Here is a 19,395-nt window from a genome sequence, read left to right as displayed (position 1 = left end):
TGTCGTTTTCAGTGCTAACAGGCAAATGTCCGAAGCACATAAAAACATCTAGATCATTATTCCTTTTTGCTTGCTCACGCACTCTCTTTCTCTCTCTCCTGCTCTCCCCTCCCTACCGTGTGTGTGTGTGTGTGTGTGTGTGTGTGTGTGTGTGTGTGTGTGTCTATGTATGTGTATCTATGTAGTGGGAAAGAAAAAGGGAGATGGAAAAAGAATTCATTTTGCCTGGAATGCATTGATTGACCTGAAGTGAAAGATATTTTAAGGGAAGCTTCAAACTCCCCACCCATAAATTATTCATACATTTTCCTTTTAGTGATGCTGTAAACAACTCCAAAAAGCAAAGCTATAAATATAAGAATTGTTGGTAATTAATAAGTGACTTACTGCCTCTGAAGATCACGGATGTCTCTAATGATCTTTTTTAATTAGCAAGGATTAAAACAGATTCCTTGGGATCATTTCTTCAGACCTCTGGGTTCTGTACCTCAGCTGAACGGAGGTGGGAGCAGACAGTCATCCCCTCTGACTCCACACCTTAGAACTGAGCCGTTCTGTGGCTTCTATTAAAAAAAAAAAAAAAGAATAGAAATTTTAAAAAGCAAAATAAAATGTAACCCTGACTCCAGGGGACCTCTGACTAATGCAGGGGGTTACTTAGCAAGTCTGTGGTGCTCTCCCACTAAGCTACCTTTCCAATCTGCCTTTTATCATTATAGTCATAAACGGGATAGTTTATAACTATAAACGTAATACTGCTTTGTTTTATTTCTTCATTTCTGGGGAAAGAGAAACCAGGTGTTATTTACCGTTGCCTCCATTGAAACCCCGAAATTCACTATTCCCAATTTGAAGACGAGGAAATTGAAGCACATCATGTCAAGTCATTTGTCGACCCCCCAAGACCAACGAGTACGGACGCTGGGCTCCAAACGGGTGGACGGGCTGGAGTGTGCACCTGCAGCCCCGATGCCGGCCCGTCCCCGGCACTGGCACGCGAGCCCCAGTGATGTACACACGAGCTCAGAGAGACGGAGAAGCTTGCCGGAGATGAAATGGGAAGAGAAACACAATGGGACCCCAAACCCAGCCCTTCTCAAGGCCCCCATAACAACGTTTCACAGTCACGGTGCTCAGATTTATTGTAGGAACCCGCGCTTTCTCAGACACTGAGGAGAATGTGGGCCTTTTCTTCGTGATGCTGGGTCAGCATTAGGAATATTCGCTGCTGGATTTGCCACACAGTAATACCCTCAAGGGCTGCAGAGAATTCCTTTGTTCGTCCTGACAGTCCTGAGTCCTCCTGTCATTAATTCGGGCACCTAGTCATTCTTACGCTCAGTCGCCCTGCACTCCCCCTGCGTGCGCTTCCGTCACACTTGCTTGTCTGCGGCCCCTGTGCGCCGTGGCTGCTCTGGGCGCAGGAACACAGAGCCTCCCTCTCCCCCAGGCCGGCCCCTGCCTCCATCCTCTCCGTCTTTAGCTCCTCTGCTGGCTGTTGGGAGCCACCCTCTCTGCCCCTTTCCACCGCACCCTCCTGCTAACACAGGTAACCCAGCCTCCAGCACTCCTCACAGTATCCCTTTAATTTGCTGGGGATTTTAGAAACCTGCTGATAAATTTGTTGCCGCTACATTAGTGGGGCTCGGTCCAACTTCTGCCAGCCACTGGCTGGGCACCTCGGGCCAAGGATCCAGGCCCCCTACACCTGCACTGCTCATCTCTAAGGCAGCAGATAAGGACGACAGTCTCCGTCTCGGAGGACTGTTGTTTAAGACTTCCAAGTTTGTAGAGCATTTATCCCACCACCTGGCACAGAGCAAACCTTTGTTTGCTGTTCTTACTTAGCTCATACACTCTGTCTCAACTATTTTTACCTCTAGAAACCTGTGTTGCTCTTACAATTTCAGGGAAGTCGCCAAGACTCCATTCTAAGGTCACAACTGTACTGAGCACTGATCCGTGCTGTGACTCCTCAGGGCAAGGACTGCGGAGCCTGTACCGAGGCTATGATCTGGTTTTATTACACACTCGGGGTGTGACCTGGAAGGAGTTTCTCCACCTCTCCGAGCTTCGGTTTCTCCTCTGCCAAAATTATGAGATTAGCCACCTCACAGAATGGGCATGAGAATTAGATGACATGTTTGTGGTGTCCTTAGCCCAGCGATCACCATAGTAAGCTCAGGGATGGAACACAGCAAATTCACTAGGGTTATTATTTATGAGTTAGACTTCATGTCATTGACCAAAAAATTTAGACATTATAGCAGGAAAAATAAATGTACCTCCACTCCTCATAACATTTTGCACCAGTATGAGCCTTTAAAAATCATCTGCGATCTACCAAGTTTCACAGTGGTTTATTGATAAACCCAACCACGTGACTCCTTTTACAATTTAATAAATTTAAAGCTGTCTTGAACTCCTCACATGCACTAAGGAACCCTTGCCTCCTGCCGGCCTATAGTTCCTAGCCGATACTCTCGGGCTGCCCTTTCACTGAACTATTGAAAGAACAGCAAACTCACTGAAACGGCTCACACTGATGGGCAAGCGGGTTTTGACATCTTGCCGTCTTACTGAAGCTTCGTTTCCTAAATGGCTATGCATCCAAAAGAATTAATGGAACAGCCCAAGAGCCAGCCTAACTCACAAGAGGGTGTAATATGAAACCAAGTCTTTCATACATTTCTGCAACGTATAGACATATAGTTTGCTACAGAAACTGTTTAAAATTCATGCTATGAATATCTAATTAAAGGTGTAAAGTGCATTCTCTTCTCCTTCATTTCCCTGAGTAAATCTTTTGGGGAAAGATGGTATCCCCAAGCCCAGACACCCTCAGGAGCCAGGCAATATGCCTAAAGGAGTGAAGCAAGCAACTGAATGGCACCGTTAAGGACTAGTGGGGAAGAGCCTACAGTGCTCTGGGAGGATTTCCCTCCACTCCAGAAATTTAAAGAAAAAGTCACCAGAACATCTGATGTTTCAAGTTAGTCCAGAAATGAGTAAGCCCAGATCTTTAAAGATGGGCAACTGGTTTCAGTTTAATTGTAAAAGGCAAGACAAGAAATGCATAAGACGCAAACTCTGCCCCTAGGATGCCCAATGTGTGTCCTCTACTAAGACTTTTTTTTTTTTTAACAGTGTAGGTCATTGTGGCCATGTTAATGTTAAGACCTCACATGAATTCATTCATCTTGTGCTCACAGCTATCCTATGGAGTAGGTACCGTTAATATAATATTGTTACATTTTATAGACAAACAAATTGAGACACGCACTGATCCCCAGGCAGAACTGAGTAGGGTTGAACTTCTAATCCAGATGCATGGCACGCCATACTCTGATACTTTCTTACATGATAAAACAGCTTGGAATTTTTTCCCCATGTGGAAAAAAGACCTTTGTCTTTATCCTCAGGTTCAAGTTTCATTTTTAAAAAAATTTTTTTTGTTCCAAATGGGTATTTCAAATCAACAAATGTTCCTTGAGCCTCAACTACACATAATATACCATTTTATGTGTTGTAACACATTTGACTTTATCTTCATTAATGCAACATGGGGAATATGATTTTAGAACGAGGGTAATACTGTTAAAATAGCTTCATCTGGAAATACATCAGTTTACAAACAGATTGGCATATTATCCACAAATATAAACATTTACAAAAAAAAAAAATCAGGCATCATTTGATAGCTGTTGCCGTAATGATTCATTGGCACAAGAGAAATGCTATGTGATGAGAGATGCCAAAGCTGTTTGACACATTTCAATGGAGTTCATTACACACACGAAACAGAACCAATTTTACTCAACAGTGACTTTGACATTTACAGAAAAATGAAATGGAAGTTTAGAAATGAAGACTTCATGTGAAATCTCTACCAAAAATTGTGAATTGGTTCTGTCCTTATGCCACCATTTCCAGAAGATCAGCCACGTTCTATGGACTTTTTATTCATAGCAGGTGGCAACTTATTCAAAATAAAATTTCTCAGGACATCGGATAATTGATCTTGAACAAACTTAATTGGTTGTAAAACTCTTCTCTCGGAATAAAGAACATCTATATTTTTAAATATTTACTTGTAGAAAGGCATGTATACCTTTGACTTTGCTCTGTTTAGTTCATCCCGACTTCACAGTTCTGCTTTTTGAATTTGTTAGGTTTTAGTGGAGTAAATACCAACTTCATCAACATCACACCCAAAGACTATGGGACTAGAGCAATTTCAGGCTTAGAGTTGGAATACAATTGAGTCAAGAGAAATGTTAAATAGCTGTAAATAACCAGTTGTTTTCTACTCCATTAATGATATCATGTGAGAAAATGTATCAAAACTTAACAAGGGATTTATAACACATATTCTAAAGCATTGCTAATGGGGTATGCCAATGGATTAGGATGACTTATGTGTAGACAGTATTTTCAGAAATGTTTTTTGTGAGCAGCATCAGGCAAAATACCATGCTGCGGCATTTATATGCAACACCATTTATTTGAAAAAACAATTTCCTACCAGATTTTAAAACATTCTCTTACTATGATAAATGGTTAAAGTATATTAATAATGTTGCTTTATTGAATGCTTACTGTGCTTTGAATGCCCAAGTTAAGGCTCTGCATACCAAAAAACGAATGCACTTGGTTTAATTTGTAAGCCTAGATGGCATTATAGTATCATTGCTCTGATTAGAATTAATCAAGAATACCAGAACAAATGTATGCTAAGTCTGAATTCTAAAACTTTAAAGTAATTATAGTGCTTTTAAGTCTGCCTAATATTTACTTATTTGTTTGCCTGTAAATAGTATAATAAAATCAGTATCTCAAAACCAGATAACACAGTTGAGTCATTCAGACTGTTATCAAACATAAGTCACTAGAGAAGCAATTCAATCAATAGAGAAGTTTCCTAATTAGCATATTAATTATTTGCAAATAAAAGGTGATTCCAAAGTACTCCAGGGAACTCGAAGACATTGTAGTTTGTTTTCTCATTCTGTATATCCCTAAGAAAGATTTTTACACTGTTAATTTCCAGTAATCTAAGGGAAAAGGTTTTGCTAATCAAAGGAAAACTTTAGCCCAGTTTCTGCATTATTACGTATTCTAAACTGGTAGATCATGAATTAATGAGGCCTAGGTTCCTCCTAAATATGCATTAAATAAGAGCTGGACTTGACTATGTACTCTTGCGAAGATGAAGTATATATGCGTATTGGCTGCCAGGGAAATAAAGTTACAAAGTATGCAATTATCAACGCTATATGGGTCTTGCCCCACTATCCATAAACATCTTAATTACCTTCTACACATCACTAAAAAGGGGCTTCTGTAAAGATTCAAACTATTTTTCTGGACCAGCCACTACTGCATATCAAATTTCAGAGCATACAAATGATTGCCTATAAGAAACAGAAATTCCCTCCAAAAAGCCAGATGCCCGAAAAAAAAAAAAAAGTAGAGACGTGATCTATTAAGTAATATTTTTTTTAAGATTTTATTTATTTATTTGACAGGCAGATCGCAAGTAGGCAGAGAGGCAGGCAATGAGAGAGAGACAGAGAGAAGGAGGCAGGCTCCCTGCTGAGCAGAGAGCCGGACGCAGGGCTCAATCCCAGGACCCCGGGACCATGACCTGAGCCGGAGGCAGAGGCTTTAACCCACTGAACCACCCAGGCGCTCCTATTAAGTAATCTTTTAAGTCCGTTGCTAAACTGTCATTAGGCTGCAATTAGGCAGCTCAAGGTTTATGTTTATAGTTTTTGATATTTTTTTTTTAATAAACATATAATGTATTTTTATCCCCAGGGGTATAGGTCTGTGAATCGCCAGGTTTATACATTTCACAGCACTCATCATAGCCCATAACCTCCCCAATGTCCATTTCCCCACTACCCTCTCCCGTCCCCCCTCCCCCCAGCAACCCTCAGTCTGTTTTTTGAGATTGAGTCTTTTATGGTTTGTCTCCCTCCCAATCCCATCTTTTCATTTTTTCTTTTCCTACCTCCCCCTAGTTTTTGATATTTCTAACTGATTTGCTCTTAGTGCCATGAGGGGATGGGGGCGAAAGGTACTGTATCTACTTTGTTTAGCCTTCTTTCTCCTCCCACTCTCTAATCTGATTCTTTCCTGATTGAGTATCATTGAATACCTGCTGTTTTAAAATTCAGTATCTATGCATGCCTACTTCCTTGTCCTTTTGGTTTACTTCTTGACATCTACAAAATGAGCCAGCATAGCTGATGACTACTTACCTTGTGGTTCCCCTATAGTTTGACTGCTCAGAAGTCAGCAGCTTTCCCATATTGGTCAAAATTGGTGCTACAATGGGCCCTTTCCCGCCTTGGCCTGTGGCCATCCCACATCCTAAGAATCCTATTTTTTGTATCTAAGGTTATGCTCAGAATATTTTTTTTTCATTGCATATTGTTTAGGTTAAGTAACATCTAAAATACATGTACATCACCCATATAAACTTCAAACTCTTCCCCCATATAAGAGAATAATAGTGTGTTAATAAAGACATGTTTGTCCAATTCATTTTTACAAGGTCAAAATTGCTACAGTAAAGCTAGTTCTGATTTTTTTTCACATGAATAAAGTAAAGATGATTTTTAAAACCTTAACCTAACAAAAGGGAAAGGGAGAAAAACAGATTCTATGAACGAGTCCGTCCTCCTGTGAACTTCCCTTTTTGCTCACATTCTTCATGCCGTCAGTGGGCATAAAGCTCCCACCTTCTTTGCTTTTACACTATTACTGTGAAATCCTGAATTGAAGTCTACGCAGAGGAAAACGATTAGCAAATGGCATAATTCTGATTTTTAAAGTGCTTCTATTTTTTAATTTTAAGAGAATTTGACTCACTCAGAAATGCTTCTAGGAAAATAAAATATTCAAGCGTAAGAGGGACAACTATGCTATCTTTTGCAGACTTTTGCGGGATGTTCTAGGTGGAGTCTTCATATGCAATACGTCGTAAGGACAATAACAGTAGTAGAACAACAGTTATAATAATAATGGCGGCTGATACTTATTAATACCTGTCTAAGGGGCCGGCGCTATTATAAGTGCTTTGCATGTAATGGCTTAATCCTTACAACACCCTATGAGGTAGTTACTGTCATGATCCCCATTTACAGAGGAAGAAACTAAGGCCGGGTGAGACTGAGCATTTTCCCAAATTCAAAGCAACTAACGGACAGAGCCTGGATTTAAACGCAGACAGTCTGGCTTCAGCATTGATAACCTTCACCACTATGCAGTCCTGCCCATTATGAAGTCTTAAATGAGAACTGCTAAGTTATACATTCAACAGTTCAGAGTTCGTTGGAGTTTTTAAACTATGAATTTCACACAGAAGTCTGTCCCTCTCAAAAGCTAACACTAAATATGAGTGGATCATAGTAATTTTAGTAATTTTGCATATTGAGTTTTTAACAAGGACACACCCTGCCAAGTTGATACAAAATGAGCTGGGTTATAGCAAATCTAGATGTTCTAGCATACTTGGAAACACTGCTTAAATTTGCATCCCTTTAGAAGCTCATTACCAACTAAGCAAAAAAAAAAAAAGAAAGAAAAGAAATACTTGACATTTTGGTATCTGTGATATTAAAAAGAACTAATATTTAATATTCAAGTGGCAACAGCTTGTAGAGTTTCCACACAACGCCCACAGGGATCGATTTTTCTTTAAAATGGCCTTTAGGAGTCTGCCTTTTAAACAGCTGACACCTCCATTCTCTGAATCCCTCTTTCCTGCCAGCACCATGGGGCACACACTGAGTGTAGCAGCAGACATGTAATTCTTCACGGCAGGACTTGTCTGTGCAAATAATGGAGAATATGAGAAATTAGGAAAAATGTAATTTCCACTGAATCAACCTCAGTGTAATCTCTGCTACTAAAAATGAATAGATGTCTTTAGAGGGCTTTTCTCCATATGCTCCCTCAATCCCCTTTATATACCATCCGCGAGAAAAGAGGACTTGTCATGGCCTAATTGATCATCAGTTATTCCACACCTGTACCAAGGCCACCTAATGACAAGTTACGGTTGCCTGGCGTTTTGCCAGCATGACTAATTGTCACAGCACTAATTTACTCACCTGTGGAATTTTTAACTTCCCCATCCTGCTGTCAAGAAGATGCATAGTAATGGAATAAAGGTTTAAAAATGCTGAACGCTATGAAACATTTCGCTGATAGTCCAGTAGAAAGCTTTCATGAAAAAAAAAGAAAGAAAGAAAGAAAGCTTTCATGAAACCATGTGTTCAGTGGCTATGATTACTCATTGCTGGGATACAAAAAATAAATAAAAATAAAAATACTGGTCATATACATACATTTACCTGGTAGAATAATAAGAAACAAGTGAACACATTATTCTGACATAGAGAAAAAAAAAACTCTGATCAGATTACCTAAAACATGTTTCTTTTGTCTACATTTACTTAGAAGACATACCAAAGTTAATTACTATTATGTTTTACATTATAAAGCACTTCATTATTTAAGGAAATATTTTTTCCATACTGGATAGTACAAAGAAGAGGTAATTTGTTGGATTTTTTTCAAGAAATGTGGGCAAGTCTAGGGTGGAGATATAGGTATGTGTTACCCTAATTACATGAAATAGTAAACCACATGGTAACACCTTCGTTAGATAATCTGACCCAAGGATTTTTTTTTAATGTGAGGTTATGTTCTTGAAAATTAATATTTGTCCTGGAAAATTATTACACACAAGTATAATAGCTGACTTTTCTGGAGATCCTGTAGTCAACTGCATTCGCTGTGATACTGAGATGTATTTGATGCACCTGTGAAAATTACACAGAAATTGTGTGACCAATTTTTATATGTATGCTTGCCTGCTTATGATAGAAGTAAACTTTAGAGATGAAAGCCCAGGATTTCCTAAAGAAATTCAAATAAAATTGCTCATTTCATTCCTGTCTTCTGTTACATATAAATTCTGTAGGTTGCTCATTCCCCCATCCTATAGTGTTATTAGGTCAGAGGAGGGGGAAAAAGCTTCCGGGTCAAGTTTGAGAAACCCTGTATTAGGTGTAGGCTTGCATCACTGTTACAAAATTTCACTTCAGAAACTTCAGTACGCTAGCATGCATTCGGAAGACAAGACAACGTGTGGTCTTTTCAACCGAACTTGACCCAGACCCGTCTCCCCCAACATATCTGTGAAGCCAAGAGCCTGAACAGACTCTGCCTTGACGGGCTGACGCATCACAGGTACTCAGTGCCTTCCAGCGAAACTTCACCATTATCCACTTTCAGTTGAACTGAGAGTGTGTGTGATATTCTTTGCCTCCGACTTGTTCATGAGGATAAATATGCAAATGGAATCCGAAACACAGACTCATGTCTTCTAACCAGATCTCAGCCCACCTACTCGAGAGGAAAAAAAGTAGTGAAATGATCCACTCTGGCATGTTGACCTACAGCAGCGCAACGACTTAAAATAGGATTTTTAAGGGATAGAAAAGGAGAACGGAAAACAGCAGGCTTCCGACTCAGCACATGCCTTCCACTTAGCCTGTCTGAGAGAACATTCTCCTCATTTCAAAATTGATAGCCAACTTATTTTTGTTGTTTCGCTATTCAAATTTCCGTCCTCTTTTTCCAGAGCTTATTTGCTCTAACGCTGAATTTTAAGCATCTCTAAAAATGTTTGATATGTTATTATTCTTTCCAGATACCTTCTGAGAGCCAAGCGAAGAACATTAAGGAAGGAAGGAAGAAGGATGCTGGAAACAGTGCCGTGAGAGAAGACACTTCAAGGAGCAGGGTACCCACCACCCAGAGACTGGACTGAATCATCAGAATGAGAACTTACCGGTACTTCTTGCTACTCTTTTGGGTTGGTCAGCCCTACCCAACTTTCTCAACCCCGTTATCTAAGAGGACTAGTGGTTTCCCGGCAAAGAAAAGGGCCCTGGAGCTCTCTGGAAACAGCAAAAATGAGCTGAACCGTTCGAAAAGGAGCTGGATGTGGAATCAGTTCTTTCTCCTGGAGGAATACACGGGATCCGATTATCAGTACGTGGGCAAGGTAGGATTCCACTGGGCGCTTTGATGTTCTGGTTTTAAAGCCTGAAGAAATTACTTCTAATAAATAGACAGGGAGGATGTGAACTATTCCCCCAGTACAGTAAGAATTGTTGCTTATCTGGTAAGACTTTTTTTTTTCCCACTTGAGTAGTTTCGGAAGGAAGACTGTAGCAAGAAGTTGAGAAATGTTAGCAATGCAACAAAGAAAGAAACGCTTCCGTTGAGAAAGAAACGCCCACAACCATCCACATAGGATTATCATAAATCCTTTAATTTTTACTTTAGCTTGAAAAATGTGGTCCAGCTATTCTATAAAGTAGGATGTATTAAAAATAGGAAAAGAGTGATTAAGCTGTAAGGGAAGGAAGGTTCCTTTTTTCTTGTTCTGAAAGCAAACATTCTGAGCGTCAGTCCTTTGGCCAGGTTCAAATTAACTACTTCTTAACACGGCTCCCCGACCGTGCCATCCTTTCCGTGACCAAATGGAGCCCTTTGTCCTCAAAACCCACCACCTGCCTCAGATTTGGTTGCTGTACTGTTGCTGCTGCTGTGGGGTTTGTCTCGTCTTAAATAATGGGCAAGAGCCAGGCATTTCAAAAGCTTGTGATTTAATTGCGGCAAGGTTCACAAGAGAGAAAAATGGCTATGTAGGGATGCTATTTCCAAATATCATCCGACCATTTTATTGACTCTAGAAAGTAGAATGAGGAGGCATCACTTGTGATAGCCCTCAGAGATTACTGGAGCCGAATCAGGGAAACAGCTCAGTTATACTGTCTTCATGTGTTTCACTGAAATTTTATCATCAGTTACATTCTTGCTGCAGACGATCTGCAGACTGCAATGATGGGGGAAAAAAATAGAGACACGGATTTGTACTTTGTAGGTTCTGTGTTTCAAAATATAGTATTGATAAGAAGAGTAATTGTCACATACTCTTCATACAGAGAATGAACATAATGGAAATGATAAGATGTCTTTGTTTATGATTACAGCTATGATTTTGAAATGGCTACATCGGGATATCACGCAAGTAGCATAAATTTTGCAGATTCCAAGGGCTGCATGTTCACATTTCAATCTGTAACCAAATATCCCTAAATAAGACGGTGTGAATATTCTCTTTAAGTATTAACCACTATAAATGAAGGAAAACCTTCCATGGCTTGGGCTGAGGTAACCAGGCGTTGTTCCAATGAATGAATTATTAATGTGGAATAAAGTAGGAGAGGAAGTATTCAGTGAAGGGGTGAACATCAACACTGATCCCCAAGGGGTTAGCCTTGTATTTGATGTGAAATCCACACGCTGTGTGACTGCTGAAGAAAGATAGTCCCCTTCTTTATACTTCACCCCATTTCCTTGTGAAATTTGACAAGCAGGAACTATATTTGTAGAGTAATGGTTGTAAATAATAATAATCATTTTACAATCTTTAAAACACTTTCTGCAATGCAAATAACACTATTGTCGTAGAAGATTAAATTGTTTTAAATGCTTTGTCTAAATAATTGACCACCCCCCTTTTTTCCTTTCTGCTTTTTCTTCTAAAGTTGTGATGTCAGTTTGTATCAAAACTACATGAGTTCTTAAAGAAAGGCTAGGATATTTCAGGATACTAGAAGCGGAAATATATAAAACTGCACCAAAATCAGTTTTACCATGATGATTGTGAGAGGTAATATTGCCACAAGGAACATTTTCTCGAGCTGTGGACTCAAGCAGATCTGAGGCCGCATGCATGCCCTGCCATTTGTGTGGCCCGGGGCAGGTTGTTAACCTGCCCAGGCTTTCGTTTCTTCATCTAGAAAATGCAGGCAGCAATGTCGACCTCATGGAGTGGCAACCTTGTTAAAGTGAGACAAGAACTGGGGCGCCTGGGTGGCTCAGTGGGTTAAGCCGCTGCCTTCGGCTCAGGTCATGATCTCAGGGTCCTGGGATCGAGTCCCGCATCGGACTCTCTGCTCAGCAGAGAGCCTGCTCCCCTCTCCCTCTCTCTGCCTGCCTCTCTGCCTACTTGTGATCTCTCTCTGTCAAATAAATAAATAAAATCTTTAAAAAAAGAAAAAAGTGAGACAAGAACTAGGGGCTGGCACATAGTAGGTGCATAAAGATGTTCTTAATATGGGTGAGAACACCCATTGTATACACTCTTAATAATAATCTATCTGTAATGCACGGAAGCAGAGTATCGATTTCTGTATCATTGCAGAAGTAAAAGGAGGTAATAACGGGATCTCTCAGTGGGTGGAAAATGTAGAGGATGGTGGCAAAATCCCTTCCCAAGCAGAGCTTCGATGTAACCAGTCGGAGGTGGATATTTTACTGGCAGCTAGATGTACTTCCCTACCTCACCCCCCACCTCTTTGAACGGGTGACACATAAAAGAGTATCTGTTGGAAAAATAAATAAATAAATAAGGCAAGGGCCATCATTGAAGTGGTCGTGGTCCCCGCATGGCTACGGCAGATGTGTAAAGAGGTGTTTTCTCTGTTAATAGGGCATGTCCCCAAATCTATCTTTGGGGTTATGTTTTATCAACATGAGAAAGGATTTGAGTGTAATGTGTTTTTACCACAACTAAAAATAGGCCCAAAAAAGTTTAAGTAAAAAAAAAAAAAAAAAAAAGTTTGTTGTTCATGTGGCAACAAGTTGGTCCACTTTTAAAAAGCTCTGGAACAAAACAGACACCTGATGCCAAGGAAGTGGATTCACAAGGTTAAGAAACTTTTGGAAAAGGACAAGAAAAAACAAGATTAGACTGTAGCAGAGGTTCCAAAACATTCTTGGTTCACAGCGCCCTTCTTATCTCAAGAATTGTTTTCACAGTGCACTTAGGACGCAAGAAATAGATCCAAACACCTTAATAGGTATTTATATTCTAACAAATAAGTAGCTCTTTGAAAAAAAAATACACAGCAATTAATAGAAAAAATAACTCCAGTTCCTTATTTACAGAATGTGGGCATCTGCTGGGCACCGTACAACTTCTAAGATTGGACACTGCCCCTCGTTTCCTTTCCACATTGATTTTGCACTGTACTCACTTATCACAAGTACTGTGGGGAACCCAGCTTTACAGACATATGACATCATCGAAAGGAGTGTAGCACCACCTACTGTTGCAACTGTGAATTACCCTGAGCTAGTAATTCACAAGGAGTCTGACAGAGCCCAAGTGTTTCTGTATTTCCCTTGAAATTTAAAAATGCTTCCTGGCACCAGGGCGGGCTCCCCAGGATGCCTCAGTATGCACTCTGGAAAGCCCTGGACTTTAGCTACGTGGGCACTTAAAGGTGTACAAAGGCCGACAGAACTTTAAAACGTGTGATTAGCCTAATTAAATAACAATTACTTTGAGTCTGCCCTTGGGGCCTGAAAGGAAAAAGATTGATCTGTACCTGGCCTTAACAGAAGAAAAGTCAGGCCTCTGAGCAAGTAGCACTTAAAGTGGAAGAAAGAAGTTTTTACATTATAAGCATCTGTTTCTATTTGTATTTGTGTTCGCTGGTTTCCATGATTTGTGGTAAGTCACTAGGGTTGACCGTGATGAAGGTGGAGTGAGGAAAATGTGAGAAGGGTGGGAGAAAAAGGGCTGTCAGGGGTCAAAGGAGAAAAGAAGGAGGGTCACAGAGCAACCAAGAAGTAGCAGAAGACAGACTCCTGAGGCTAGGCTAACGATAAAGTGAAGAGACAAGATCACGCTTAAAACATGGAACACAAGCCAAGGCGACAGGCCATCCCTCCTCTAGCCTTCTGAATGCTCCCCAGCATTTCACTGTGTCCTGCGGCAGTAAGATAAACGCAGAACCATGAACTCAGCTGGGTGGAGGCTGGAAGGATACACTTCCTGTGCGTAAGAGTGGGGAAGGCCGATTCTACTGAAATATTGACAACCCAGATTCTGATTTATGAGAAAAGTCTCAACACCTCTACTCACCTAAAAATGGTGGTGGCAGGTCTGGGTAACAGGGAAGGAAGGAGTTGTCCTGTACTGGGTAAGAGCTTGTAGGCTTAAGAAACAGATCCACATACAGATGGTGGTTTTTCTAAAATGCCTGACCATCTGGGGCAACTTTTAGCTGATTTAGCATAGGAAGCACCTGTGTCACCTGGGAGCTTGTTGGAAATGCAGAATCCTGGGCCCCACCTGAGATCTACGGAATCATAGTCTACATTTCAACAAGAGCCCCCAGTGAATTGTACGCATATTAACATCTGAAGAGCCAGGCTTTTAAAAATGCCTTGGCCCTGGTCTCACCTCCCCAGAGATTCTGTCTCAGTTGGTTTTTGATTATTGATCATTCTAATATGCGCCGGAATTTGAGAACCATGGCCTTGGCAGCATATGACTGGCAGTGATTAGAACAAATCGTGGCATGTTCAGTGATGAAATGGGCGTCCAGGAAGTACTGCTGGAAACGGGAAGAAGAGGGGCCAGCTGGGCTTGGGGCTGAGCAGAGCTTCCCCAAGGAGTTGATAATGTTGGAAGCACTCTTAAAGGAGCAGCAGGTGTGAGCTCACGCCACAGAGGGAGAATTAGCAGGACTTCCCAACTTATTAGACGCAGAGAAGTTCAAAGAGTCGGGGATTTCAAGATTGGACAGTCAGGAGAGTGGAAGTGTCACTATCGCTTGCACAGAAAATGGAAAGGTACATGTGTTCTCGTCAAGAGCGGACAGGAAGAGTATTTGATTTTATACGAAATCCAACTCGGTTATCTTTGGCTTCTGTAAACTTAATAGGAAAGTAAGGGGGAAGCGTCGTCATCTCACATTTGCAGAAAACCCTTGCCAGCTTTGTATAATGTAGCAATTCCTTGACGATGATTCATATATAATCTAAGATTAAGTTTAATAAGAAAAGAAGAACACAGGTAGATGGAGATTGGATTTTGAAGATGCGGGCGCTCATTAACACAAAGATGAATATGTTTAAAACCTCAGACCTTGCACAGTTTCAGGCAAAAGGTTTTCACATGATCATACAACAGCCCATTGCAACATTGATTTCCCTTGTCTCCTGCATTTATCCTTTACAATGTTCTCTATGCTCTCCTTCCACACAATGTATACATAAGACAAATCTCCATTAGAAGCCTTTGGGGTACTTCTATTTTTAGTAGTATACCAGGAGATCTGTTTTTATGAACGTGACAAAACTGTGTATTTTCATAGATATTTTCTGATGTTACCTTTTTGGAAGTTGATGAGGGTTTTCTCTTGTGGAGTTTTTCCAAAAAACAGATACGCTGTGCTTTTTTAAACATCGTGAAAACTGGGGTTCTATTTGAGGCTCTAACATACAGGTCTTCCTAACACGCCTTTCTCTTGAGTCTTTAAAATTAATGTCTACCCAAATCAACAAAGCCACTCATCTCAGGATAATCAGCCAGAACGGCCCATAAAAATGAAAGTTGTCAGCCACACACACCTTTAAAATTAGGAATGAACAATTATTTGTTCCTATAATTACATGATCCGAATTCGGTACACATGAAGTAATATTACACTCACTCTGAAGGACCATTTAAAAGATGCTATTATTAAAATGTTGCTTTCTTGTATTCCAATTTTTTTTTTCTGAAAAGAACATAAGTTTAAGAGTAGAAACCTCGTGGTGCTAATTTGAAGGAAGATTCAGAGAGTCATTTAATAATCACTGTCACTTCAAACAGCAGCAGCAGATTAAAACATCAACATCGTCACAGCTAGCATGTCCCGAGCCCTACTCCATTCCAGACACTCTGCTCAGTGCTTCAGGTGTCTTATCTCATTGGGTCCTCACAGCAATACTAATGCTGAGGTAAGATTTATAGCCCCGTTTTACAGATGAGTAAACCAAGGCTCAGAGCACTCAAATATTTCCACCTAAGCGCTCAGCCTACTAGACTTGGCACACAGCTTCTGACTGACCTCGTAACTGCTCTGTTATATTCCTCCCCCAGGATGTCCACTCCTTCACAGAGCCGGTGCAAGGCACAAATGAAAAAAAACATTCCCAGAACATGCTTTGTCATTCAGAGATAGCATGTGGCTCAAAGCCACAAATATCTGCTGGGAACCAGCTGTGTAAAACCCAAGGGGAGATAGAAAAAAAAAAATTAAGACTAGTATTAAAGAGCTACCCAAATATGTTTGCATTATCACTATGAACATTCCTTTCACTTTTTCTGAAATACATCAGTGATATTCAAAATAGTTCCATGTGCTCATTTTAAAATTAGATATGCAATTAGCAGTCTTTTTGGTCATCATGATGAAAATGTGTCTTTTCTTTTTATTTCCCTTGATAACCTCTAAACTTCTATTCTGGTTCAATGCCCTGCAATAATCTTTTCTCCCTGAGTCAGGACAAGTGCCTTGGGCACATCTTTCTTCTTCATCATTTAAATTTAATGCTCAGCCATTTAACATTTTTATATTTCAATTGGTTAGTATATTTAAGAGACCATGCACTGGCTGGTTGGATGTACCTTAAAAAAAAAAAAAAGTTTTAAAAAGTAGCTTCCCGACTGCCAATATTGGCAGTAATCCTCATTATGTTTCCACTGTCGCCAACTGATTTCCCTTTCTTAATCGCAAAGGCTTCAATTTGCTATTTGATGCTAAGAAGATGTCCCGTGTGATAGCAATTCCCTCAGTCTTCAACATTCCCTCTCTGCACAGTTGCTCATGTGGAGAGCAGAACAGTTAGAAGGTCTGACCCTGGTCATAAACCCAAAGGCAACTGTTCGATTGCCCGGTCACAAAAGCAGAGTAAAATTTAGAAAGGCAAAGAAAAAGAAGGTCCCAATCCCAAATCCTCCAACTTCCATGTCATTATGTCTGTGGAATCCTATATCCTCCTGCTTGTAATGCAATTTGTTGAACAAAATGGAGGGATCAAGGTAAATAAAAGAGAGTTAAGGATTCAGATCCTTTTTGTTCACACTGATCTATATTACCTCCATACTCCACAAACTGAACAGTTCTAGAGGTTGTTGGAAAGTTATAGACACTCTGCATGTTCATTATAACAAATCCCCTCCCATCTCTACTATAGACATTGCTAAATATTTATTTACTGATTATCTTAACTTGTTTGTACTATTATTAAACAATACAGATGCTTGGTTTGCACCAGAATGTTTTTGGTTTTTGTTGTATTATGGGTCCACCATAGGCGAAGGCAATATAAATATGCAAAATGCCAACATTCCAATTAATATTTCTTTTCATATCAAAAATCCTTAATTATCGTTATCCTTAATTAATTGAACAATCCTTAATTATCAAATAAACTTTATTCCAAAAATCAGATAAATATCCCTGACTTATTGGTAATCAACAGTCAAAAGATACTTAAACCACTGATTTTTTTAAATCTCCATTGATTTGAATGACAGCAATTTAAATATGAGAAGCCAAGAATATATTGTCACCAGAATTATAAGTTTAACTTTAAGAAGGCCTTATCTCTCCCATCAAAATGAAAAGATGTCTTCCTTATGCTCTACCCTCTTTTATCAAAAATAAACAAGTCTTTTTGGTAGGAGTTCTCCCTTTGATAACCTTCATCAAATCTGACATTATGTTTAGATGTTAATGTGTCACCGGAATCGAAAGAAGGCATCTTCCGTATGTAGATGTAGGCTGCTGGTAGCAAATTCCACCTTCCTATAAGCTTTTATGTTGTCAATTATTACAATGACCATGTAATATAATCCTCATGAGCATGCTAAATATATCGGTATTCTTCAAAAACCTATCTTTCCATCTGGAATTAAAGAAGAGATTGAAAGAAAGTACAGAACTCCCCTAAGACAAAGAGATTTTTTTCTTATTGCTCTTTTGATAAATAAGTAGAAGGAATAGATATTCTCAAAGGTCAAGGTGAGGAATCAAATTTGAAATTACGTGACCTGGAATAGAGAAAAGCAGCATGCCACAATATTTCACCAGGAAAATAGTTACGGTTTCTTCCAGTTTTCCATTCACGGAGAATACATACACACACACACACACACACACACACACACACACACACACACACACGAAAAGAGAGGCATCTTAAAAGATTAAAATGTATAGATGTGTGAAATATATGAATAAATATTTGAGGTGAATTGGTATGTTTCAGAAGACCCGAAGGCAGTAATGGGGCATAACAAAAAGCTTGAAATACCAGTCTGAATGTGGGATTGAATGGTGACTAGAGGACACTGAGACTGGAGGTAAGAAGGCAATTGAAGAAGTTACCTCAGCTAAGACATTTTCGAATAGATCTGGAGTGAAAATGCTTTTCATTCATTCGACAATTATGCACTGGAGAGTGTTAAGTTAATAGCTAAGGAGGCTGCCTGAGTCTGCACCCCAGCTACACTGTGACCACCTGCATAATATTGGGCAAGTTATTTAACCTCCCTGCCCCCCATTTCTTCCACTGTTACATGAGGGAGTAAGAAAGTTACTGAGGTGAGGATTTAATAAATTAATACACAGAAAAGGCTGAGTACAGGGTCTGGCATATCATACTCACAAAGGGAAGACCATCTAAGAAGGGAAGGCACCCTGCAATCAGGCGTGCCCTCAAAGAACGGGACCAGCGAAGGGAAGGAAGAACCAAAGGTGCCCTGGGGATTATTCCCCTAAGGCTCAGTCTCCTTCTGCGAAGTCAAGTATGATGGGCCAGAAGACGGTGCCAAGCAGCTAAAGCAGCTGCAGATGTGACTCATAACGGCAATGCAGAGAACTACGCATATATAAAAATATGGTCTTCCTTATTATCCCAACCACACTAAAAATAAAATGTGCACTACACTTCACGTTGTTTGATGATCCTGGTAAATTTTGTAGATCCTCCTATTAAGGCTATTTATTATCTCATTTTAAGACATCATCACCTTACACCACAATTTGGAGTTAATATTATTTAAATGGCTGTGAAATGTTAAGGGTCTAATTAGGTCTCATTATTTTTCTCAATATAAACTTGAATGCATCCAACAATGCAAAAAATTACTATTACACTTAGGGTATACTCATGTTTTAAGTTGGAGTAATCATAATTAAGTTGTTAGGTTGGAATTAATATCATAATCTCCTTATATTATTGAACCAAAGTTTTACTGGGGGAAAAATCATTCTTAACTTAATTTCTTACCCTGAATGCTTCACCTTTTTAAGAATGAAATAATTAATTCTTTGTTTAAAGTTCAACTTTGACCTTTCATATTGAGCAGTGTTTTATATTGGGTCCCAGGGCTCCTTTTTCAATTAGTACTTTAGATATTGAATTTGAATCTTCACATACTCATATCTTTGTAAA

At 39.8% G+C, this 19,395-nt stretch overlaps 1 protein-coding gene across 1 annotated transcript in view; it reads left to right on the top strand.

Annotated features, from left to right (window-relative positions):
- Nucleotides 1-876: 876 nt before the first annotated feature.
- The window catches only part of CDH6 (cadherin 6), a gene marked incomplete at both ends in the record, with an annotated part of 52,667 nt that continues 34,148 nt past the window's right edge, over nt 877-19,395 (top strand). The window contains 5 exons of the mRNA XM_080804374.1: nt 877-1,144; nt 1,343-1,549; nt 1,640-1,788; nt 9,731-9,796; nt 9,905-10,087. Of these exons, the coding sequence (XP_080660500.1) occupies nt 877-1,144; nt 1,343-1,549; nt 1,640-1,788; nt 9,731-9,796; nt 9,905-10,087 (873 nt within the window). The remainder of the gene's footprint in view (nt 1,145-1,342; nt 1,550-1,639; nt 1,789-9,730; nt 9,797-9,904; nt 10,088-19,395) is intronic.

The sequence above is a fragment of the Martes martes genome (assembly GCF_963455335.1).
Source record: "Martes martes genome assembly, chromosome: 5".
NCBI lineage: Eukaryota > Metazoa > Chordata > Mammalia > Carnivora > Mustelidae > Martes > Martes martes.
Note: the sequence above shows the minus strand (reverse complement) of the source record. Positions and strands in the feature narration are given on the sequence as shown.